Source organism: Littorina saxatilis, linkage group LG8 (genome assembly GCF_037325665.1).
Source record: "Littorina saxatilis isolate snail1 linkage group LG8, US_GU_Lsax_2.0, whole genome shotgun sequence".
Lineage (NCBI taxonomy): Eukaryota > Metazoa > Mollusca > Gastropoda > Littorinimorpha > Littorinidae > Littorina > Littorina saxatilis.
In genome coordinates, this window is record NC_090252.1 from 32,768,907 (window position 1) to 32,795,754 (window position 26,848).

General features: G+C 40.0%; 1 protein-coding gene and 2 long non-coding RNA genes across 11 annotated transcripts in view; 1 reads left to right on the forward strand and 2 right to left on the reverse strand.

Annotated features, from left to right (window-relative positions):
• Positions 1-895: 895 nt before the first annotated feature.
• LOC138973339 (uncharacterized) lies at positions 896-17,584 on the reverse strand. 9 transcript variants are annotated; one of them, XM_070346065.1, is made up of 5 exons: positions 16,561-17,584; positions 16,075-16,228; positions 13,943-14,296; positions 11,908-12,054; positions 896-8,064 (listed from the first exon to the last, which is right to left on the reverse strand). In XM_070346065.1, exon 5 carries the CDS (start codon positions 7,918-7,920, stop codon positions 7,456-7,458), a length of 465 nt encoding a protein of 154 aa, XP_070202166.1. In that variant the 5' UTR covers positions 7,921-8,064; positions 11,908-12,054; positions 13,943-14,296; positions 16,075-16,228; positions 16,561-17,584; the 3' UTR covers positions 896-7,455. The 9 variants fall into 6 exon arrangements, with proteins under 9 accessions (XP_070202166.1, XP_070202171.1, XP_070202165.1 ...); XM_070346064.1 differs by having other exon boundaries at positions 16,388-17,584; XM_070346063.1 differs by having other exon boundaries at positions 896-6,051; positions 6,093-8,064; positions 16,075-17,584.
• A 3,136-nt stretch (positions 17,585-20,720) lies between these two features.
• The window catches only part of LOC138973342 (uncharacterized), a 6,210-nt gene continuing 82 nt past the window's right edge, over positions 20,721-26,848 (forward strand). The window contains exons 1-2 of the long non-coding RNA XR_011457973.1: positions 20,721-21,327; positions 25,783-26,848. The exon at positions 25,783-26,848 is cut by the window's right edge and continues 82 nt beyond it. This is a non-coding gene — a long non-coding RNA (uncharacterized lncRNA). The remainder of the gene's footprint in view (positions 21,328-25,782) is intronic.
• Positions 22,700-25,775, reverse strand: LOC138973341 (uncharacterized). Its single transcript, XR_011457972.1, has 2 exons — positions 25,172-25,775; positions 22,700-23,209 (listed from the first exon to the last, which is right to left on the reverse strand). It is a non-coding gene; the product is annotated as an uncharacterized lncRNA (long non-coding RNA).

The window sequence follows — 26,848 nt, forward strand, 5'->3', positions numbered from 1 at the left end:
GGCGGGGTAAAAACGGTCATACACGTAAAAGCCGTGGGAGTTTCAGCCCATGAACGAACAAACGGCTCACACAATTTCAGCTTTCTTGTTTAGTTTATAAATTTCAGCCTCAATTCCTCGTCTCTGTAACCAGTATTAAATAGTGACTGTTTTGCTAACTGTTCAGCTGTCACCTGCCAAGTAGAACCGATGTATTCTTTATGATGTGATAAAATTAAAGTATTCATTCCACTTTGTGATGGATGAACTCGCAACTGCCAAGTATTACCAGTCTTATGATGGGATAAAAATTAAGTATTCATTCCATTTTGTGATAGGTTAACTCTCAACTGCCAAGTAATACCAGTCTAATGATGTGATAAAAATATTCATTCCATTGTGTGATGGGTTAACTCTCACCTGCCAAGTATTACCAGTGTGTCTTGTGATGTGATAAACATAAAGTATGCATTCCATTTTGTGATGATTTTCCTTATTTAAAGTGGATTTTCTGCATGACACTTGTTTGATTAAAATTAATTGTATTTGTGGCAGACAACTTGAGTTATGTTTTGTGTTTTTGTAAAAACTTGTTTTTTTTAATATGACTGGAAATGAGACTAGCAGCCATGAATCCATAACTACATTTTGCTGTCCATCATAGACATCTCACTCGCACATGTTCATTGCCTCACCATACAGGAATCAAAATCCATACAAACAATTTGTATTATCCAATATTCAAACTTGTCATACACATTTATTCATACACAAGAATTATGTGTCATACACATTCAAGCAATCAAGATCCAATAAATGTATATAATTGATGTTCTTAAAAAGACTACACACACACCTAAATATATAGGTGATCTTTGAAATGGGACATTTACATGCAAAATTCAGAATGCAAACGGAGCTTTGGCTTGCAAATTTAATAGTCATTAACCAGCACATAATATGAATAATTTTTGAAATTGTTGTGATACTGATTCAATTTTTCACATAAAATCAGAATTTCATTTATTTTAGTTTCCTGATACAAATGATTCGTCTAGCTTACCTTGAATAAACATACCAATACGTCAAAAAGTAGGACATCTGAGCTCAAAGATTAATAGTTTGGTTTGAAAAATCTCTAAATACACATAATTACAAAAACAAAACAAAATTCCGTGATAGAACATGTACTGATCTTGCAACTAAAGTAAAAAGGGGACTCGGGTGTGCTGTTAAAATTGTTGGCACATTTTAGTATCTAAAACTCACCTTTGATTTTAGGGCAGGGGCTCACATCCATGAGAGGTGGTATAGGACAAATGTCCTGGACAATGCAAAAGTGATAGGACATTTGTCCTGAACAAAACTAAATCAATAGGACTTTGTTTTTTTGCAACAAAACGTAAATTTAATTAAACGTGACTCGTTTATTGTCACACAATTAACAGAACAAATAAATTAATTTTCTTGGCAAAAAGGTATAACAGAACAAATCAAAGTAATAACAACGTGTTGTTTTGTCTGTGAGCTAATGACGACAATTCACTGTGATTGTTCCTTTCTCTTGCTGAAGAGCATGCGCTTTCTGGTGGATGCCCACAATTACACAACCTTCACCACCCACTGTTTCTTTTGAATGTCATCCTTTGGCCCCTCCAGGTAGCAAATCAAACTACTGTAAATTGGAAAGTACTGACAATGTCCGGATCAAATGAAAGCATAATCGGACAATGACCATGCACTTTGTTACAAAAACAATAGGACATATGTCCTCTTGCATGAAAAAGTATATGACATTTGGAAAAAATATCCGTGTATGTCCGATGTCCGACGTGGATGTGAGCCCCTGTTAGGGGGTGCCTATTCTTTCTTTATTCGGTGTTTAACATTGTTTTCAACCACGAAGGTTATATCGCGACGGGGGAAGGGGGGAGATGGGATAGAGCCACTTGTCAATTGTTTCTTGTTCACAAAAGCACTTAATCAAAAATTTGCTCCAGGGGCTTGCAACGTGGTACAATATATTACCTTACTGGGAGAATGCAAGTTTCCAGTACAAAGGACATAAAATTTCTTACATACTGCTTGAGTAAAATCTTTACAAAAATTGACTATATTCTATACAAGAAACACTTAACAAGGGTAAAAGGAGAAACAGAATCAGTTAGTCGCCTCTTACGACATGCTGGGGAGCATCGGGTAAATTCTTCCCCCAAACCCGCGGGGGGTACCTATGCGACTGACCACAATGTTTACTTTCATCAGGCACAAAGTTCTTCAGCAGAAGAATGATTAATATTCTAGCAACAAACATGCAATAAATTCATACATGATTATTGATGTTCAAAAAATGCTCTACACTACTTCACCAAACTAAATGGAGAACTGAAAATGTTTAAAACACTTTCTTTCTTTATTTGGTGTTTTCAACCACGAAGGTTATATCGCCACGTGGAAGGGGGGGGGGGGGAAGATGGGATAGAGCCACTTGTTAATTGTTTCTTGTCCACAAAAGCACTAATCAAAAAAATTGCTCCAGGGGAAAACACTAACCATAAACAATAAACACCACTATGAGGTTTGATAGGTAACTTAAAGGGACCTTGACCTTCAATGAACGTTGCAAAAAGCTTATGTTCTGATGAATATGGGTGAATGAGGCACCATTGAATATAAAAAGAAAAATAACTGATTTGACTCTAGTTAAACTATGGCGCTCATGGCATCATACCAAAGTTTGAACGAGTATCCCTTTCACTGTTCTGTACAGCTGTGAAAACACAGTGAGACATAATAATAATGAACATAAATTAATCACCCCTTCTCGCCAGAGCTCACGGCAAAACACAATAGCAAAACAAATCAGAGCATTCACACACCGACACACACAAAGTCGTTAAAGGTTTATTGGCTGCGGCAATAATAGCCGCAAGAATAATCCTTTAGTTAGTTCAAAGTACCCAAGCATGTCCTGTATACAAAAGTAAGGCGATTGAGATTTTATTTTGTTTTTTTTACACAAGCCAGAGAACACCAGTGCTTGTGAGAGCAAAACGTTTGCCCGTAGAGAAGTGAACCTTCCTTATCTTTCGCACCAGAGAGCTGTTCAAAAGGGGTATTGTGCAAGTTGGCTATTAAACCATTGTAATTCGGAAAATGTCTTTAACCTTCGCCGGCACTCGTGGGTCCGTGCGGACCCAGAAGGGTGTTTGATTGCAAATATCTTTTAAACGAGTTGGAATTTTTTAATGAGCTTTTAGAAATGCCTCAGACACCTAACAAGCTATCATCTCCTAAAAGCTCATTAAATTTCAGTGATAATTAATTAATTAATTAATGGTCAAATTTAGACTACACACGGAAGCATTTGTGGGGACGTGCGGACCCATACTTCTCAAAGAAGGAAAAGCGTGTATACCCTTCCGAGGCACTCGTGGGTCCGTGCGGACCCAGAAGGGTGTTTGATTGCAAATGAGACAGTGACAAAAGGTCAGGTGTCATGTCTACTGTCCCGAATGACACACGATTGCTGACATTTCACCATTGCCAAAAGAATAAACAAATAAGAAATAGGTAGAAAATGAATGTGAAAACTGACTTTGATTGTTGATCAGTATTTTCTATACCACTAACAAATAATCTACTTACACATAGCTGTTTGGCAAATGTATGTTGCATGGGACACACTGACATGAAAGTGGAAGATGTTTTTCCCTCTAGAGAAACTACATATCAAGTTACACTTTTTGTGCTCTTCCATTCCAGTTGGCAATCAATTGTTAACGCATGTTATTAGAAAAAATAGAACGAAAACAGATTAGATAGAATGAAAAATGTACTGGTGATGTCATTTGGGACATACTGACATGAAAACGTCACCTTTTGTCATTGTCTCAAATATCTCTTAAACGAGTTGGAATTTTTTAATGAGCTTTTAGAAATGCCTCAGACACCTACAAAGCTTTCATCTCCTAAAAGCTCATTAAATTTCAGTGATAATTAATTAATTAATTAATTAATTAATGGTCAAATTTAGACTACACACGGAAGCATTCGTGGGGACGTGCGGACCCATACTTCTCAAAGAAGGAAAAGCGTGTATACCCTTCCGAGGCACTCGTGGGTCCATGCGGACCCATACTTCTCAAAGAAGGACAATTGTGCAAACCCTTCCGTGGCACTCGTGGGGCCATGCAGACCCATAATATTTTACCAAATACCGTGTGCAGTCTAAATTTGACCATTAATTAATTAATTAATTATCACTGAAATTTAATGAGCTTTTAGGAGATGATAGCTTTTTAGGTGTCTGAGGCATTTCTAAAAGCTCATTAAAAAATTCCAACTCGTTTGAGATATTTGCATCAAACACCCTTCTGTGTCCGCACGGACCCACGAGTGCCACGGAAGGATATGCATATTTTTCTTTCTTTGAGAAGCATGGGTCTGCACGGCCCCACGAGTGCCACGGAAGGATATGCACATTTTTCCTTCTTTGAGAAGCATGGGTCTGCACGGCCCCACGAATGCGTCCGTGTGTAGTTGATAACGAGTGCCGGCGAAGGTTAATGGCTGAATAACAATGAGTTCCTTTATACGTTGGATTGGGCAAGCCATATATATATATATATATATAAATATATCTAGCATCAATAAACCTAAAAATACACTAAGGTCTTTTTCAAAAACAATAGTCTGTTTTAAAAACTTTCAGCAATTTTCAACCTTATAAATCTATACTATAGATACATCAAAAGAAATTTGGTCAGACATGGGATTCAGAAAAAGTGATAATTAAGGAAAAAAAAAGTGGGGGTCTGGGGACCGCAGAAGGCCCCCAGTAGGGTCCAGGGGCAACGCGAAGCCCCCAGAAGCTGAAGGTTTTTAGTATTTTAGACACACAAAAATGGCCCTGAAATGCATATTTCAGCTTAATCATAGCCCCCCCCCCTCCCTTTCTCTTCCTTCCCATGTTTCTCAAATTAATTTTACGCTAAGACTCAAAATAAGGAGGAGAAAGAGAGAGAGAGAGAGATATGGGGGGGGGGGGGGGTGGTGGTGGCGTGTGACGGTGTGGTTTCAATGTTCTTACCTTGTCGGTGCCAAACGACCCCAGTGACTGATTACACGACTGGGTTTTCAGGATAGTCAGGTGCTTGTTGCTTTTCAAGTGGCTTTTGAGGGCAGTCTTTCCATTGGAACCGTAGTTGATAACATTAACATCGTTGCACAAAGTGCACTAAGCTTTTCCCGGCAAGTTGATTTTAGCAAAAGCATCGCCAACTTTCAGTTTCACGTCTTGTGTCTTCTGGCCTTTCTCGTATTTCCAGCTCAATGATACAACTTCATCGAGCCAGTCGAATCTCCAGAGATTTTTCTTGTACTTCTGCTGGTCAATTTCCCGGGATAGAACGGTTTCGTCTCGCTTTAGCTTCCTCATCATTTTTGCAAGTGGCTCGAAGCGATGTAAAAATGGCGCCGAATCATTCTCATACGGTATGCTTTAGCTTATACTGAATCCCCGATAGCTACGTTGAAACGGTGACTGTAGGAGACAAAGACACAGAGCGCGTTCCCATACGGATCGACCAGCAACAGTCTGACCGTTTTAGGAACCAACCGTTCAAGAATAGTATGGAATGGAGCGTCGCGATCAGCGGACCGTCCGAAAAACTTGGGTCTTTACCAACATATACCCCAACATTTTCTCAGCGGATTTGCACGAATCTCAAGAATGATCCCTGGAGCCTAAAAATTTACGGAATTCCGTAATTTTACGGAAGAATCCCATGTCTGTTTGGTGCAATTAAACAGGTAACCTAATGGCAAATCATTGTGTAAAACTTTCTTTACAACTTTCTTTCACAAAGTGTACATATTTTTTTTATTTTTTTTAGCAATATTGTTTTCGTGGTGCAGTACCTGTGTTTAAAAATAATAAAATACACAGCGGACATAATTTCGCTTTATTTGAATGACTTTCCACTTTACAAAGATTGGTTTAGAATAAGAGCGCAGATTTAAACCAATTTGAACAAGAAGGGCAAAGCCCATACGACTCACATGCTTGACCTAAACCTAGCAATGACATCATACACTAAGAACTGCTTTACACATTTTTCCTACCAAAATACATGTGACCTTGACCCAAGGTCAAGGTCATCCAAGGTCATGCAACACAAAGCTGTTAATTCAAGACATAGGAAGTACAATGGTGCTTATTGGCTCTTTCTACCATGAGATATGGTCACTTTTAGTGGTTCACTACCTTATTTTGGTCACATTTCATAAGGGTCAAAGAGACCTTGACCTTGATCATATGTGACCAAATTTGTCTCATGATGAAAGCATAACATGTGCCCCACATAATTTTTAAGTTTGAAACAGTTATCTTCCATAGTTCAGGGTCAAGGTCACTTCAAAATATGTATACAATCCAACTTTGAAGAGCTCCTGTGACCTTGACCTTGAAGCAAGGTAAACCAAACTGGTATCAAAAGATGGGGCTTACTTTGCCCTATATATCATATATAGGTGAGGTATTCAATCTCAAAAACTTCAGAGAAAATGTGAAAAATGTGAAAAATAGCTGTTTTTTAGACAACATTTATGGCCCCTGCGACCTTGACCTTGAAGCAAGGTCAAGATGCTATGTATGTTTTTTGGGGCCTTGTCATCATACACCATCTTGCCAAATTTGGTACTAATAGACTGAATAGTGTCCAAGAAATATCCAACGTTAAAGTTTTCCGGACGGCCGGACGGTACGGACGGACGGACGGACGACTCGGGTGAGTACATAGACTCACTTTTGCTTCGCATGTGAGTCAAAAAAACAGTTGCTTATACCTTCTACCATGCTTGGTACTTTGAACAAACTTTATGATTGTTTTTGAGGCTTTCATTGTTGCAGCACAATGCTGCTCAGTGCAAATTAACTTTTTTGAAGGCGAAGTGTCTGCACCCAGACACATCCTTACTCTGAGGTCTCAAAGCAAACCCGCAAATTGAGGCACACCTCCCAACGCCATGCAAGATATTGCAGATTTATTGCACGATTACGTGGCTGGAGCGGATAGGGCAAGTAGCCTAATAAGTTTACAATTTAAAACGAATGCTTCTTTCATTGACAAAAGCAGTAATCATGTGTCAAAACACTGGATCGGCTTTGGAATGCGCTTGTAAATAAAAGTAGACAATGAATTTTTCTTGTGATTCCACTGACCAATCTGCTTGTAGTCTGGACAATCAAGCGTACAAAATATGGCAAAATCGTATGGGTTCACAGGTCTGCTATACACTTCAGGTTTGGGGTGTCCACAAGCTAACTTTTTTTTTACTCGAGCATGTTGGCAACGAACTGGAGAACAACATCTGACCATGTTGATCGGTGGGTGGCCCACTCCGAGGGTCAATGCGCTCCGTTAGTTGCACGAGCTGTTCCTCAGAGAGGGGGCAAGCCGTGGCAGGCACATCCTAACGACTGTCTGGCAAAGGATGGTCCTCGATTATCGATTGAAGGCTTCTCCCTTTCCAGAAGTCCTGTACTGCTGTGGATGTGCTGGCTCGTCTCTCCAGCATCCCCCTGAAGAAGAGCTGCAGGGGAGTTCTGTTGCGCTCTGTCCTCAGGGGTTGGTGGTTCTTCTGTTCCACAATCCACTGTAGGGACCGGTTCAGCCTGGGCAGAAAAACATAGTGGAGGGCCCACAAGTGAATGGGATTGTCCATGTTCAGTATCCCCAGACCACCTTCTGCCTGTGGTGTTCCCATTGCAGTAAACAGGTCATGGTAAGGGTTCACCACATCTTTCCAGACGTCGAGCCAGAGACGCTCGATCCTTTGGTTATGGTCACTGCGGCCTTGCATCGCACTGCCTCTCCCTTCTCCCCTGTGTTCATTCATGAGGGCGACGACATCCAGATTCTCGCCACCATGGTCCATGCGGACTCTTGACGGGAGTCCAAAGCGTTGGGTTCCACCCAAAAACAGATCCCGAACGGTCTCTGACCTGTTGTTTCGGTGGCATGGAGGAAGGTAGTGGCCCGGCTAAAGCCATCGATTGCCCCATGAATCACCATTTTCCACCTGCAATATAACAAACAGAGATCCGTTTCCATATGTGATTTCACCACACAAATTCTGATTAAAGAGTTATTGGGAAATAAGTACAGGTAACATGCTCAGTAAATATTAAAAAGTAATGGTCAAAGTGCTTTTTCATGACCGAGAATCAAGACCATTATTTTTAATATATATCATTGAGAAAAGGTGTGTAACCCATTTAATCCACCTTTCTTCAATTTTGCAAAGAAATAAATCAAGAAAAGCAATTGCTTTATATGACTTTTCTTCGTCATGTCCATAAGCCTTAAGGGTCTTGTAGGTCTTAAAAGGAGGATTCCACTAACTGCTGGGACTCTAAAATTTGATAAAAACAAGCAAAATTTTGGTAATGTCTGCTGGTTAATAACACATACAATTCAGTGAAATTTAATAAAAATAACTGAGAAAACCGCAATGTAAAGCTTTTACAAACTTGACCCCACTGTGACCCCAAAATGTGACAGGGATCAACCAAACTAGGGTCACGTAGGTAGATGATCAAATCCTTCAAGTATTCAAAGTTTCAAAGCTCAAGCTTCAAAAACACCTGAGATAACATCAATGTTAAGATATTTTGATTCGAACATGACCCCCTGTGACCCCAAAACTTGACAAAGGTCAATCTTCTTCTTCTTCAGCGTTCGACGATGGCTGTGTCTAGATTCTTTGGCCCGTGATGTTGACGAAGTGGGCTGTGACGAAGGTCAATCAACCTTATGTCGTCTTCTTCTTCTTATGCGTTCGTGGGCTGAAACTCCCACGTGCACTCGTGGTTTGCACGAGTGGAATTTTACGTGTATGACCGTTTTTACCCCACCATTTAGGCAGCCATACGCCGCTTTCGGAGGAAGCATGCTGGGTATTTTCTTGTTTCTATAACCCACCGAACTCTGACATGGATTACAGGATTTTTTCGTGCGCACTTGGTCTTGTGCTTGTGTGTACACACGGGGGTGTTCGGACACCGAGGAGAGTCTGCACACAAAGTTGACTCCGAGAAATAAATCTCCCGCCGAACGTGGGGACGAACTCACGCTGACAGCAGGCAACTGGATACAAATCTAGCGCGCTACCCACTGAGCTACATCCCCGCCCACAATCTTATGTCAAGTTGGTAGATTATCAAAACCTAGAAGTGTGCGTACTATTAAAGCTCTAGCTAAAAACACATCTGAGATAACATCAACGTTAAGTTTTTATTAAACGAACATGACCCCGCTGTGACCCCAAAATTTGATGAGGGTCAACGAAACTGGGGTCACTTCGTGAAATCATCAAACCCTAAAAGTGTGCAAAGTTTCAGAGGTCTAGCTGTATAAACTTCTGAGATAACAGCTCAACGTTACATTTTTTGTCCTTGGACAGACAGCCTGCCCACAGCACACATAATTATTTTGATCAAGTATTATTCACTCAGCCAGTCTACCTGCACAAGCATGTGATTAATCCATGGTTGAAGAGTTCTGTGAAAATTGCGCAATTCTGCAAACTCTTTATAGCAGTTAATTTAATTTCGAATAAAATAAAGTACATAGTTGTTCTGCTAAGACGATAAGGCAAATATTTTTGCGTTCTTTTCATGTTTAAGTATCTCGGGAAAAAAAGTTCTATTTATGAAGTGAAATATAATTGACCTACAGATTACTGTCTTTTTATTTGTACAAATGCAAAATGGGAACAACTCTATTTTCTACACAAAATATGAGAGTTACTTGCCTTGAGACCTTGTGTCTGGTACAACGTAGATTTTGATTTAGAAAACAACCAAACTTATGGATCTTATATTGGATTCTGTGTGTTGAAACCTGAAATGAATAGTGTAAATGCAGTATGTATGAGCTCTTTCCTCTTTCGAATATTTGAGCATTCAGAACTTTTCAGTCACCAAGCAGTGACCACACAGTGTGGTTTCTCAACCTATGAGCTATCGAGGATTCAGACTGGTTGCTGGGTGGTTATTTGTTAGGACTAGGTAACTTGGTATTCACCGAAAAGTATTCCCCCCTCTGCTTATTTCTCTGTTAACTTGAAGGGGTGTTTATTGTTAAAAAAACCACCAAGCAACCAAATTTAAATAACCACCCAGTAGAAATGGTAAGGTATAACCAGAATATGTTTTGTATTCCGTGGGGAAATCATCAATGGACCAGTCTTTCATTACATATCCAGAAAATGACAAAATAAAAAGAAAAGAAAAGAAAATACTTGCACACGACTCACCTTCGTTACCCACCTACCCCTTAGAAGACGCCCTTCCTTTTACGATCCCAAACAAGACATTTTCAAGACCCTGTTTCATAGCTGCCAACCCCTGTGAAGCCCAAAGAGTAGCATTTTGGAACTTTCACCCAATGTCAGAGTTGCAATTGGTGTTTATAAGCGTAGCACTCGCATAATCTTAAATTTGAATCGCAAGCCCGCATTTAAAATGCCATCAAAAACGTTTGTAAGATTCTGAGAGCTCTACGACATTACAACCGTCTAAACATAGTTCAATGTCACACGCTTTCCTTCTTTGCCACTACTAAAGCAAACGTATGCAAGATTGTATGTTACACGCTTTAGGAGCATGGCAAGAACGGATTCAAACTCAAAATCGTCACTCCAAAAAAACATAAAATGCACACACGACTTTTATTTCTCCTGCTGTTATCGTTTCTTCTCTTTACAGATTCTTCAACGCTCAGAATACTGAAAACGGCACCCCAGACGACAGTACTGTTTCCATACGCGAATTTAACTTCCCTTGGAAAGTGGTTCGCTCAGGAGGCCTGTTTGTCTGACACTATAAGGACAGAGTTCTGAACATAGATGACAAAGATTCCGGAATGAACAAACATTTTGCGGATGCAGACACAGAAAGACGTCATGAAGAATGAGATGCTTCAAAAGATACAGACTGTGACGATGACTGTGACGTCATTCCCATATAACGAGACGTCATTCACAGTTGTTCGGTCACTTCCGTCAAAAAGTAGATTTAGACAATCAACGTAATCTCGTGTGGAAGAAAACGTCTGTCACACAACCAAGTCGGAATAGCAGGTATTATTACCTATACACGCAAAGTCTGTCGAATTCTTCGGCAAAAATCGTTGAAAATGATTTGCCCGCATCGGCGTGGAACTTGCACCATAATCTTCACCACCCTTACGTTTCCCCGTTTTTATCCTGTCTCCCTCCAGTTTCCACTTCTAACACCGTCACTGTGCACAGCTTACAACTTAACAAGTGCATTGCATATTCTAATCAAATTCACAATTGGCGCATAGAGTCACCGGAAATGCGAATGCTTGCAATAAAATTCACGATTTGCTAAGCAAGTCACGTGGACAATATCGAGTCATAACGGAGTGGTTCCCAGCCATCGGTACTCGACTAGTTATGCAATGTTCATTGTTGATTGTCAAGCAATAAGTGAACATTTTGCACGCTTGTCATTTTTTTTTTTTTTTTAGCGTAGCAGCTCAGGGCTTAGAGTAGCAGCGTAGCAATTCCTGCAAAATCGGAGCATGCTGCGCCAAAATCGTAGCAATTGGCAGGTATGCTGTTCTCTAAGATATTCTGCTCATAACCTCTGTAAGTTTACCCCCATTATAAGACCTTATTATCTCAGGGTTATGTAGGTCTTAAAAGAAAGATTCCAGCGTCATAAAATAATGTTTAAGAGAATTCCTTATGCCACCTGTATCAATCCACTCAAATTCCATGTTCAAACTGGCACAACCCCCAACATCCTCCCCACCACCGGACACACTCAACATTCACCAAATTTTGAAAAAGGATTTTTTTGTGCCCAGTGTATGTATTTGTAGCTGTACTCACGATATCAACTTGTGGTATCCGTCTAGATGCCAGAGAGCGTTTGGTCCTGATACTTGGTACAGACGACGTCTCGTGGGCCTCAACGCCAAAGCTCTGACAGCTACTCCACCAGGATCAACCCGCTGGATGGCTCCCCGTACTCTGTGCCTTTGTGGAGCGTGTAAGAATACAACTTATTACACTAACGTGACATACCACTCATGTCATAACAATACCATTCACTCTACATTGCATGTGTAAAGAGGTCTTGTCTGACAAGGACCTGATTTTTCACTGCCTCCAATACCGAAACAAGCGTCCTTCTTTGAACACTCGGAAGAATTTTAAGAACGTAAACACCACACCAGTGACATTTCCTTGCTTTGACATAAAAGATTACACGAGGCATTCGGAGAGATCCAGGTTCAATTTTTAAGCTTCTTCAATCTGGGCGCTTCGACAAAGGGACATTTACAGCAATGAACATGCAACAGTATGTACAGGGTCCCCACTGGTTTTTAGAAACAAAATTCCATGACTTTTCCATGAGCCTCAATAGCATTTTCCATGACTAGATCCACAGGTCGCCATTTCCGAACACGCAAACTTTTTACATCTTGTCACTGCCAGTTTTGACACTGGCTTGCTTTGCACTGAATTTGAGTCAGTTTCTACGCAGTGTCTCTTTGACAAGCAAGTCAAGCATTTGCTACGCAGTCAGATTATCGGTAATGTTTGCTGGTCCTGTCATTTCACTAAACTGGACCAGCCACTGTTTGTATCCATCTGCACTTTCGTAAATTCCGTTTCATAACCGTCACTAACACTGTGACTTGACGCACTGTCATTTTTTTTACGCACTGTCATTTTTTTCACCGCGATACACAGTTCATTGCGAAGATCTTCCTTGGTAATTCGTTCCAATTCCGCATACTTTTTGTTGTCAAGAAACAACCCGAAAGAAAGCTGGCGTGCTAAAGGTTAATTTTTTTTCTTTCTTATTTATGTTAAATTCCATGACTTGAATTGAAATTCCATGACTTGAATTGAAATTCCATGACTTTCCAGGCCTGGAAAATTAAAAATCAAATTCCATGACTTTCCATGACCTGTACGAACCCTGTATGTAGGATAAACAGAATACTACATGGCTTCCTGTTTGATACCAGTTTTACACTAGTGTTTTGAAATATTGTTCGCAGTTTAATATTTAAAAGCACAACTTGTGTAAAAGTGGTATTTCATAGGAAACCATATAGTATTCTCTATGTGGACAACAATGTCACAGGCTTACCCACTAAAGTTCTTTAGGAGCTTCTGACACATTTGCCTTAAAAACAACATGCAAAATAACTTGTGGAATCCAAAAGCACCATGCCACATTAGTGGCCCAATTAGAGCTGCAGACTATTACGCTTTCGATGTAGCATGCTACTTGTAAAACAGAAAATGCTACTTCGTTATACAGACACTCTACAATGTTCATTTGTTCCTGCTGCTGTTTTCTTGTCTGAACACAGTTATTGCAACATTTGTGTCTTGACATATAAACATGCAGGTGCAGTGGATTATAAGATGATGCAATACTTAAAGATAAACACCATTTGCTACACTATAAATTCAAGATTGCTACACATGAAGCTTCATAGGGGCTGACAGCTCTGCATCATACACCTGCACATAAATCTTACTGACTGAGTTGATGTGTATTTACACATTGCACACCTCCCACATTGAAGTAAACAATTGAATATCTTCAGTTAATCGAAGTACACTTAAAGATGAAGTTCTCTCCATAGGAATACTGTGCATCACCCTTGCATGTAAGTGAACTCAAAGTACTATGTGAACAGAACAGAACCAATTCTGGTCTGTTTGCAACCGCATGAACGCAGGAAAGAGATCATTGTCAGATTGAATTACAATTAACATTGACACGCTTCCATTTGAAACTTTTCAGTTGTCATTGTGGATTGACGCCCCGGGCCCCAGATCCTGCGTTTAACTTTATCCTCGACGAACAAAACAACAGGCACCAATTCGGTGGCCGCCTCACCTGTGATTGTGTTGACCAGGTTGGCAACCGAGCCAGACAGGGTAGAATTGCTGGTACCGGTTGTCATCGATCCCGATGTTGAGGCGATGGCCTCACGATCACCCGAAACAGCTTCTTGCAGACGTTGGTTGTCTTTCTGGAGCGAGACAATGGCCACTTGGCAGGTCTCTTGCCGCTCCCCCAGCCTGCGTAGCTCAGCCAATACCGCGGCCAAAGCAGTGGCGCTTTCTTCCCCTCCTGCTGTGGCTGACTCAAACCCACCGGGTTGTCGCTGCGCGGCTGTCTGGTTGCTGGCCCTCGGCCGACCTGCAGCGGCTCGGGTGCCTTGATGCTGCCCTCCTGGGAGGCATATTCCTGTGCATAAAAAACAGGATATGTGAACACAGCCTTATTTGTCAGATTACTGAGAATTACACATAAGCCTTGAACTTGTCTGCTGCTCCTTGCAGGAGTTAACAACTCCTTCACTGTTCAGCCTGTAAAAGGTGTTTAATATCCCATACTTCTGAAGTTGTCACCAGATTTTGGGAGTCTGAAATACAAACCAAAGAAATTGATTAAAATCTGGCCCAAAGTACTTCAAACCAATTGTGTTTTCTGTGTCAAACTCAAATCCTGGCACCCAGTACCCCCACCAAACGAGTTTGGAATCTCTGAGGCTCAATACATTTATGACAAACAGAACACCAACAGGAAATTACATCATGGTTCTCTGAACTGTCACACACCAACATAATACCTGGCTAACAAATCCACATACTAACTAATGTTGGAATCTCTGAGGCCCTATAGCTTAATTTGACAAAAAGAACAACAGCGAACCATGTTTTCTGATTCTCTGAAAAATCAGCCCCACCATGAAATATTACCTAGCCCACGGTACATGTACTTTAACCAAAATAGTGTTTGTAATCTGTGAGGCACCAGCCAACACAAGTGACAACAGTACCTCCACATGAAATATTACCTAGCCCACAGTACCACAATCAAAATAAATTTGGAATCTCCTAGGCAAAATAACAGGTGATTGACAAAACAGTACTTCCACAGGAACCAATATTTCCTGATTCACTGAAATGACAAACACCTGAGGTAATTGACATACAGTACCTCCACAGGAACAAATATTCTGATTCTCTGAATTGACAAACGCTCACATGAAAAGGCATCGTAACACCAACATGTTCATCAGAATCTCACCTGAAAATTATTTCCAAGTACTCTGGAAAAACACTGATCCATACTATCCACCAACACAGAAACATACTGTTGAAACATGTCACGATATCTTGATTTGACAGAACACTCAACAATCGTGTTGATCGAAGAACCATTCCACCTTGAACTGGTTTTTAGACAAGGGACATCATCCACAACGAGCCTGTCATAAACTCGAGTTACTTCCCATCTACCGATCTGGTTGACCCCATTTAGAGCCGTCGATTTATAATGCCACCCACCCGCATCAAACAAGAAAGAAAATGTAAACAATTTGAAGATTCCCTGTTCCTATACCCGTGCTTTGTAAGCTGATCAGTCAAAACGCACAATGCAACCTGACCCGGCTACAACATTATTTAATCACACAAAAACCGACTGTGTTTATCGCCTGACGAAGGGACTTGTACAACCTGGCCTGTCCTGACGTTGCTTGATCTTCTTGATCTTGATATGTTACGCCAACAGGTCCCAAGCTTGGGAATATACGTTTGCTAGATGCACACCATCACCCAGGAAATGACGCTGCAAATTCAGGTAACGTAAACTGTTTTCCAGCGGAAAACATAAAATCATGGTCCCAAAATACAACTCTAGGGGAGTCCACAGTGCCCTGCCGAAGCAACGCATTGACCTCCATAGCTGCGGCGTTGTATGATGGATCGAAACACACACACAGACAGACAGACAGACAGACAGACAGACAGACACATACACCACGACCCTCGTCTCGATTCCCCCCTCTACGTTAAAATATTTAGTCAAAACTTGACTAAATATAAAAACGGTATTACTTAACTTTAAAATCAGAATCTGTGACTGTGAAACATTGGTCCATTTCTCAGTTGTTTTTCAACAGTTTAAAATTCCTTTTTGAAGCTTTACTATTCTAATATTCAGCACAGAAGAGTTACCTGAAGTACTGTCCTCTGTCCTTTCAGACGAGCTTGTATCATTAAGGACCCAGTAAGCTTGTTGGAAGCAGTAATTGGTTCCACCAACGCATCCAACTCTTGATCAGATATCCTGGAATACACCATGCGTTGTACTTGTAGCATTCCATTTTCCCTGAAAATTGCCAAACACTTTTATTACTTGCGTTGTATCGATAAACGAAGCACAAGTAAGAAACAATAATAAAAGCAAAGAAAATAGCAACACGATATGCAAACATCTAACAAAGCCGAGCAGGCAGAATGACAGGTCTAATGAAAAACAAAGAGGTACCGATTCGGAAACAAGATCGCGATTCTTTCCTTCGCTGCACGACGCAAATCTTCTGTGACCTTTGACCAAACGTAGCTTCCACATTCGATCACCGTGCTCAGCTTAATATTTACAACAGAAAGCCGAGGGGGTGGAATACCGAGATGAACCTACAGAAATGTGCATCCTCAAACCTGACATATTCATCCCAACATTTAATGAACTCCAAAACACAGAAAGTTGCTTTCAGTTTCACACGCCATCTTTGATTGCCACTGCCAGTGGTCGGTCTGACTAATTACTACGCGACCGCACGCGACCACACGCGACCTTGCACTACCTCAAACTAAAGCAGGTGCATGTACTATTTTTATATATATATAGTATCTTCACAACATTATCTGACTTTATACCAAGTTTTAAGTCAAAGAAATTAAAAATAACGGAGCTATAATGTATTTTGCGACGTGCTATCGAGCTAAAGTGAAATCATCCGATGTTTGCACTTTTGCTCGCTAGCTCTTTGAAAATGCATCAGAATTAACTTTGTTTTTACTTCTCTGACTTAAAACTCGGTTCAAAGTATGATCATGTTGTGAAGATACTAGATATATAAAATGTTACATGAATATTATTTAGTTTGAGGTTGAGCCTGCGTTCTTAAACGAATGCGAACATGGTCGGACGCTGAATCACGATGATTTCACTTTAGCTCGATAGTTCGTCGCAAAATACATTATAACTCCGTTATTTTTAATTTCTTTGACTTAAAAATTGGTATGAAGTCAGACATTGTTGTGAAGATACTATATATATAAAAATATTACGTGAACATGCTTTAGTTTGAGGTCGCGCAAGGTAGTGCAAGGTCGCGTGTGGTCGCGTAGTAATTAGTCAGACCCCCAGTATTATCAAACCGGGACCCGGTACCCGTGTTTCAAAGATCACGCATTGTTTCTTCCATTAAGTCACAAATGAACAAGCAAACAAAACGTTGCTTACCTTCTTAAAACTTCTTCTGGCTCATTACCAGACTGCAACAAATTGACGCAATGGTGGGCTGTTGGAAGGTGCATGGCGCAAACCGGAAGTAGTATCTCCACGAGATTGTCGCTTTGCATGTCGTACATTTTCCGATTCAAGTTCTAATTTGTTCCAGCTGCATTTATTAAATGCAGCTGCATTTAAAAATAAATACAGCTGTATTTAAAAATAATTACACCTGTATCTAAAAATAATTACAGGTGTATTTATTTTTAAATACAGCTGTATTTACTATTAAATACAGGTGCAATTATTTTTAAATACAGCTGTATTTATTTTTAAATGCAGCTGCATTTAAAAATAATTACACCTGTATTTAATAATAAATACAGCTGTATATATTTTTAAATACAGGTGTAATTATTTTTAAATACAGCTGTATTTATGATTAAATACAGCTGTATTTATCATTAAATACAGGTGTATTTATTTTAAATTACAGCTGTAATAGTTATGAGCCAAACGGCTTTCCATAGTACTCGCGGTAGTGACGCTCGCGGTAGTGACCAGCACCCGATCACTCCACATAAACGCTGGTTCTGGTAATTGTGCCGCTGACATACAGCTAATAGGATTTTTACACCCCCGGTATAGGGGTGTGTATAGGTTTCACTCGATGTGTTTGTGTTCGCAAGTAGATCTCAAGAATGAACGGACCGATCGTCACCAAACTTGGTGAACAGGTTCTATACATTCCTGAGACGGTCCTTACAAAAATTGGGACCAGTCAAACACACGGTTAGGGAGTTATTGGTGGATTAAAATTATACAAGGCCTGGTATAGACGGACACCCCCGTTGGTCAAAGGGAAATAACCATTCTCACTGCCACCAACTGAGAAGGTTATTTCCCTTTGACGGGGGTGTAGTTCCTATCGGAGGAATGTCTTGTTTTAATCCTTTTGTGGTATTGCTGATGATGCTGAACATGTATTTTACTAGTTTACCAATATGTATCTTTGACCCTGATAGCCTACGAAAACGGAGCAATCATGGCCCAACATTGGCCCAATGCTGAATTTATTGGCGCGGTGTTGAGCCTTAGTCGGGCCGTTGTCGTAGGCTGTCAGGGTTTATGTAGCCTTGTTCCATTGTATTCTGACTGTCATAAAGTAATTAATTTTAAGAGAAAGCAGTCATGAACACAAGGAGCTGGGAAAAGTTGCCTCTTACAACAAGCGTGGATAAAGACACATACTTGACACAGGCAAGTACTCTTTTTTTTTTTCAATCACCACTAGAAGTCCCTGGGCAGCATTTTGCTCTGAAAACTGAATCTCACATACGACAGGTGGATCTTTTATTTTAAAAATGTGCTAAATTGCATATCTCCAAGGCCGTAAGACTAAGAGTAGATATTGGGAAGGCCAGTTCAAGAAGGTGTGGGTGGATCAACACATAATTTGCTGGTATACTGGGAACCGTCCCAGAGATAAATAATGTTATATATTATTTGTGGCATAAACTAATAAAGTTAGTCTCTCTCTCTCTCTCTCTCTCTCTCTCTCTCTCTCTCTCTCTCTCTCTCTCTCTCTCTCTCTCTCTCTCTCTCTCTCTCACACACACACACACACACACACACACACATACTGATGTCATCTGACTTACTTGGTATCACAAAAGGTGCTGCCTTGCCGGTTTTTGCTGAAAAATAACTCCGAGACAATTCGATTCAATGAATACAATGATACAAGTAACCGGCAAGTCATAAATCCAAGAAGGTGTGGGGACCGACACAAAATAGGCTGGTTGTGGGGTCCGTCACAGAGAAATTAGGTCGAAAGTGGGGTCCGACACAGAAAGTGGGGACCGACACAATGAATTATGGGAACCGTCACGCCTACGTCACAAAAGTGTGGGGGGACCGAACACAGCCAATTTCACTGACTACTTTTGTTGTTTTTATTATTACGGCTGTTTGGATGGCCCTACAATCTTGAAACTTGGGCTGTCTGCTACAGACATGTTGAACTTTTTGCTGGACCAACGACAGTTCCAAGCAGGCATTTTTTTGGTAGGATATTTCTTGCCGATGCTACGAATTATGCAGTTTTGCAGTAAAGTGGAAGGCATTCTACCTAATAACGGCTAAAATATCAAAAACCTTCAATCCAACAGCACCTAGGCATGTAGTGTAAACACTCACAGATCTAACAAGACCATTCTCAGAGAGCAACATTGCGTAATACTACCATAAATGGATGTTTTGTCCGCGAATTTTGGCGTGTGGGAACCGAGTGGGAACCGAACACAAAGGGTCAGGGCACCGAACACAAAGCGTAGGGGAACCGTCACAGTGTCACCGGTGTGATTATGGCCACTGAATCATTTTCGTGCTGTTCCCATTCCACGAATCTGGGAGGGACCTAAGCTTGGCGGGTCCATTGTTCGGACCCGGCAAAGCCGGCGTACGGCTCTAAGTACTTCTTCCCGGCGAAGCGGGTATTCCTCTAGTGTTACATATGTGTGTTCAAATGCCAAACGTTAAAAATCATAGAGCCCTGCCTGAAAAAACGCTGTGCTTAAAAATGAACGATTTGCACAACTGATTTAAAACAAATATTTCTTCAATTACATTCAACGGCAATCAGGCACTGTAACACGCACATTTGTTTTTTTTTTTTGTTTATGCGTATTCCTCTCAATGTGGATGAGGTCTTTCATCACACATTAATGTGTCCTTAAAGATGCACTCCTACACAAGTTAATGATCATGTACACTAAATCAGGTCGGTACATAGATTAATAGTGTTCTTCCACTGTGTCACATTAACAGTCTCGACAGCCTGTACAACTCATGTGTCGAATGTGATTTGTTTACTGAATTAATTTTGCATTTATCCAATACTTCCTGTTGATAACAAATTGATATTTTGCATAGTACAGATTGTCAGTATATCATTGCATCGTTTCGATATGCATAAATCATGCACATTCATTTGCATTTATTACATGGCAAACAGGACAATTAAAGCTTTTCCAACGAGTACAATGTTGGAGTATTAAGTTCGTGCGTAAATCATATAATTCAAACCTTTGGACATACAAAATGCAACAAAGACAGGTTTGTTGTATTTTATAAAAAGCTGCGTGATTCTCAAACAGGCATGCGGAAATGTTTACCGTGATTACAATAAACATGTTGCAATACCACTGACTAACTATGTCACTCTCATGTTTAAAGCAACAGCACAAGCAACACATTCTAATTACCATGGCGCAAACAAACAAAATTAGGCTAAACAATATGTCATAAAAAGTCATGTGTAAGTCAAGAAAGGACCTATCCAGAAATAGAAACAAAATGATGCTGCAATATCCATATTGTAATGTTAAATATGACTTAACTAGTTAGGTATCTACTTAAAGCAAAATCAGAAAACACAACTGTGTTCTGTTCATAGCTGAAAACCAGTCAAAGTAAGTGAGTGGAGGGCAACTCTTTTTTTTATCGCAAGTAGCCGCTGTGCAGCATTTTGTGTTTTGAAAATAGGAGCAACAAAATTCACACAAGCTCAAATATAATTATGTAGGTCCTGACGTGTTCCTCAATTAAGATGTTAACCCAGATAAGTGATCAATATGTCATTTTATTTTAAAAAGTGAGTGTAATGATCATACGGTTATTTTCAGATTAATAAAACCCAAGAAAGGTAAGTTGTTGGACGGTTTTATTTTAGACGAAACGAAACAGTTATTTTTTTAATATCTTTGGGTCAGTCAGATCCATCACAAATCTAAGTGATCACCTTTTCGACCTGTGCTGAAAATAAGGGCCATTACAGATTCTGAGCGTCCAACACCAAGTCTATACAGAAATATGACCTTAGAAACAGAGACATATGATTTATTTTCATTAAGACTAAACTGTTAACTAACGTTGGGGTCCTTGGATTAACCTTTCGTCAAACATTAAAGGTCCAGACCATGCTGTTTTAGCGTCAAAAACGCTTCGAATCGTGTTCCTGCGCGACCGAACACTTCCCGATGTTTGCAGTTAGTTAGAAAACCACTTTCTTACCGTCTTCAACAATGTTTGGTTTACTTCGGAATCTTCTAAGGCCGTAATCCGACGAATTTTGTGACCGAAGCGACGGATTTCTTCTCCAAAACGACCCGCCATTGTGCCGCGTGATCTTCGCGAGACTGGCTTATGAATAAATTATCCGTGACGTCACACTGTGTGAAGATGGTTGTTTACCAACATGGCAACAAGCGTAACTGCAGACGAAATTGAACCGTACATGTTCGAACTACCAGTTTCTCTCCTCGAATCAAGCATGAAAGATGAGGAGCGGAGGCCACTTCCAGCAGTAGTGAAAAGACAGTGACGATGAAAATTGCGACTCTGTTTGTCTCAGCGATCAAAGGTAAACACGCCCGCTCTCTGTGCTGAACTTATCGTCTGCTTTCGAGTCTGTGCTATTTTTTCACTCTCGCCTTGTCAACGCACTCGCGAATAAGTGGGATATTGTTTAAGTGTTCATGCATTGCATTCACGAGTAAAAGAACAACAGCTCATCGCAGTTTTAACTGTTCTTGATTATTTCAGAGACTGGTGTCAGAGTGGCCACTGCACCTGTTGTATTGTGTGGGAGGGGCAGATTTGAGAGAGAGAGGAAGCTAGCCTGAGGTACATTGTAGAATGAAAACTTGCAGGGGAGCAAGAATGCATCACCAGCCACGAAGGTGTACATGTATACAACTTTTTTTGAGGTGTTTGATTGTTAAATGTATGTATTTGTTGTTGTTTTTAAAGGCTATCAAGAAAACTGTTGTCATTTAAATTTGTAACACTCAGGCACATATAGTTTCACACACACACACAAGATTAACTCACTTGCATGCCCACAGAAGAAGTTTGCTCTTCACATTGTTCTGTTGTTGTTGTTTTTATAATGTAATCATTGTAACATCAACACTCAGTAATAACCAATATTACAACACAATCACTTTTTCATCAGAACTCACTCACATACTACATGTATTAAACCCTGGTTTATGGACACTTGCATTTGTACTTTGCATGGGAAAGCAGCCTGAATTTCAGATGAACTTTAATAAAAGAAGATTTATATGTATGTTGCTCTAGATGCATGTTTTAATAAATAATAATGACATTCAGGAAAGTAAAAGGACTGTTGAAGTTTGCTGTTGTAAAATGTCTGATGATTAGGGTTCTGTTGCACATTTAGTGAATTGACTGTACCAATTGCTGTTATTATTTACACCCAATCAGTGCATCCACATGATATTATGTAGCTTAAATTAAAGAACATGTTTTGATGTGTTCAGAACATACCGACAAGTTGCACACTCACTGACTTTCCGAAAGAACAGGAAAGTTCTTCCTGCCTGTCTGGTCACTGCCATCAGAGACCTCTTTCTGTCACAGAGCTACACAGGCTTCAAATATATGTAAGATAAATAAAAGGTACATTACAACTCTCAACTGCGGGGTGTGTGTGTGTGTGGGGGGGGGATGTGCATAACCATTGCATACTTAAGGTCGGCTTAAACTGCAAACAGAAATGTGGAGCTTGCGTAACAATTCTTGCTTTGTCAGATTTGGAGATAGGCAGCCTCAGTCTATATAGTTGGTCACCAGTTGGGGCGTCCTGCTTGGTGACAACTTGAGCTTTGTCAACTGGTCTAGCTGTAGCAGTCAAAGTCTGGGCACTGTTGCATTGTAGTCTTGCTGTGTATGCAGAGCTTTGTTGTAGCTGCCAAGGCCAGTGTTGCCATAGGCCAGTGTTAGGATCACCACCCCCTCAAACAGCTCCTTCAGTTAACCTGATGCCTGTTTTAGACAGAAAAAAAAAGTTACCACAATCAGCAGAACTTTCACTGGAGAATGGGCATAATTCTTTCATACTTTCTTTCTCATAGCTTTTTTTGTTTTTATAATCTCTTCATTACACTAAATAACATCCATCTTAAGACCTATTTTGAGCCTGAATTTAAGTTGACTAGTAATGATATTAATCATAATGTATTTATTTTTATAATGTACAAACTAGAGTATGTATGTGGATATGTGTGTGATGGTGCTGGTATGGATATGCGTGGTTTGGGTTATGTGTGTACTGATGTGTACATTTTATGTGTTTTGTATGTTTTGCGAGTGCGATTTTATGTGATGTTATTCTGTACACCAGCCAAAACAAAATGTCTGGTATATTAGATAATAAACGCACCTTTAAATTTATTAGCGACTACACCCCGTCACCCTGCAGTCCCCCTCCCCCCCATTACACCCTACACTTTTAACATTGTATAAAAAATCATGTCCCAATATAGGTCCCTAGTTACCTGGGAGGACGTTAAGCTCCATAATCAACATCAACAACGTATTGAATTGAATTGAAAAGCTGGGGTTAGGAGGTCTAACTTCTTGAATTAAAGTGTTTTTTCTCAGGTGCATGTAGTTTTTTATTTGCTTGAAATCATGGTGTATTCTGGTTGTAAGAGAAGAGTCAATTTCCTTGTAAGCCTGCAAAATTAAGATTTGTCATTTTTGAAGTACATTTTTGTAAGAGTCCAAAATAGTCCAGGATAAGGAGGAAAAACATAGGGTGGGTCAGGAAATCTGAAACATTGCATAGTTTTGTTTTGCCTATGTAGACACAAAAAGTACTCAGAGTACTCCCCCCCCCCCCCCCAAGAGAGCATAGCTTAGTTTTAATTATTTTAATGCCACTGTTAGCAAGAGGAGTACTACAGACAGCAATCAAACAGTGGATTTTTTCTGTAGACATTGTTATTTCTGTTTAGGTGTTTCAGTAGTTTTCTATGCGGATAAATCATGCTGCATGATCACTAGAAACAATCCAGCTCTGTAGCATGCAAGTTTTTTAAAGGTTTTTTTCCCATGTTACTCTGAGAGAAAAAAACAACCCACAGAGATAAAGTTGAACTGGCAGTTTGACTGAAGCAGTGGTAATAACACAGAGTGCTCTTCCTACAATCAATTTTTTTATGTGGATGATGATGTCCATACATGTACAGTTTGGTTGTATTATTTTGCTAGACTATTTGTTTCTGTTAGATATATCTGCTCACATGATTGTTGTTCATAATTTGACATTACATTTACTGCTGATCAAAATGTATTGTTGGAATAGGTCTGCTTAATATTCTGACTGCAGTTTTGTAATAAAATCAAATAACACAGATGTTTTAAGTATCAAAGTGCTTTTCACACACACACACACACACACACACACACACACACACACACACACACACACACACACACACACACACACACACACACACACACACACACACACACACTATGAGTATGACTGCAAACATGAATTTGTACTTGTATTAATTATAATTACTGTATTACAGAACCTGATCTGAAAAAAAGGACAACAGCAAATTATTCATGCAAGCTTGCTGTATTAACGATTTCTTTATCCATTTAATACAACACTGAATTAGAAGATAACAACTATAACAACGTGTGTGTGTTTGTGTGAATGTCTATGTGTATATGGACGGACACTGATTAAACCTGAGACTCATCGATTACCCAGGTGAGTGTAAAAGAGGGAGAGAGAGAGAGGGAACTTTAAGGTGGGTGCATGGGGACGGACATGTAGTTACAGATATATGTTTTAATCTGTAATCTTAACACATGTGCTTAAAATTAGGAACAGATGCCATTCCACCACAAATACTGTCAGTCTGACAACAAACGCCCAGTGACACTGAACCCCTATCCCTTACAGAACACATTCAGTCATGTACTCACTTCCTTTCGTCTGCGTTTAGTGAAAGCAGATCGTTCTGATGACATTGGTATCCGGTTTCTGACCTCCTGTGAGTGGTCAACAATTGTCGGAACTGGAACTGCGTTAGGCAACAGCTGTTTTGTGTGTGCCAGGTTTTCTTGCCGGCTTAACTGCGTTCGCATTGGAAGAAAGTGTCGCGAAACACAGCACATCGTGTTGGCCGTTTCCAGTTAATCAGTCTTGCTGCAGAAGTTGTAAGCCCATCGGAAAAAGGTGACAACTGATGCCTGAACCTTTTTTCTATACTTCATAGCTATCAGCAGCCGTGCGCATTCCTTCGGCGTGTTGTTGATGCTCGATGTAGGCAAACGCCCACTTCAGCGTAAGCTGTAACTTTCGGTTTCCGGGTACACAATGACGTCACAGCCGGTTCTCGTCTACTGGCGGCCATTTCGAAGTCTCGTTTAGCAGACGAATTTGGCGGAACGTTTTTAATTAAATCACAATGATAAAGCTACGAATCGGTGAATTTCTTTACATTTTTGGAATCTTTAGGTGCATTTCTCTAACCTTCAGTCATCGGTTAGTGGTTCTAATAACCTTTAAAACAGCGTGGTCTGGTCCTTTAAAGATAAAATCTGATGCTTCCAGCATTTAACCCGAACAAAATGAGGACGGAGTTTGAAAGTAATATCAATCAAAAGTTGTATGTCGTCAACACCCTGCAGAAGACCTTGTGTGGTTATCTAATATATTTAGTGTTTAAATACGTTAAGGCTATAAAAACCAATCCTTAAAGTGTCAATACTTCATTCAGAATTTGTCAACAAAGAGCGTTACATCCGCAGTTCCACTGGTTTGATAGTTTATACGTAATTCTTTGGACACTGAACGTAAACTGCAGATGTGGTTGTGCACTTGAAAGTTTAATTTACTTACATATATAAGGTGTTATTGGTCACATTAGTGCGAGTTAAGGACAAAAGGCCAAATTTGTAAACGGAAGCTGAAAATAAAACAACAACAACAACTACTACTACTACTACTACTACTACTACTACTACTACTACTACTACTACTACTACTACTACCACTACTACTATACTACTACTACTACTACTACTACTACTACTACTACTACATGTATTTTTAATATTTCCTGCCTGAGTGTTGAAACCTTTTTTTTTCCATATAAATGGTGTTGCCCTTAAACATCTGCAGAGGAATCGACGTGTTGAAATATTCTGGACACAATATGTTATTCCGCTTGCAATACTCAAAATAAAGATATAAGGTAAAGAAGAAGTCGAGCAGGTGCTTGTTGCGAGATAATACAATAGGACAGACCTGGTCTCAAAATATAAATCGGTCGAAAGGTCCTACAGCTGCAAAAATAAATATTGTTCCCTCCTATCTCGCCCCCCGTTTTGTAGTAAAGGACTTCACGCTCTGCTTGCTTTTAACCTGTACATATGTATTATCTGTGTGTTGTTGTTGTTGTTGTTGTTGTTGTTGTTGTTGTTGTTGTTGTTGTTGTTGTTGTAGGTGCACTGTAAATGTTTGAAACGTAATACTGATTCAGATATATGACTTATTTAAAGGCTGATATTGCAAAGCGGTGAGTCAAGTATTGGTAGATTCTGTTGGTATAGACCATGCATTTCTAATGTATTGATTTAAGTTTTGTAAACTGAATA

Excerpts from the sequence above, each read along its gene's own strand:
- LOC138973339 (XM_070346065.1), bottom strand. The coding sequence starts at position 7,920 with ATGGACCATGGTGGCGAGAATCTGGATGTCGTCGCCCTCATGAATGAA.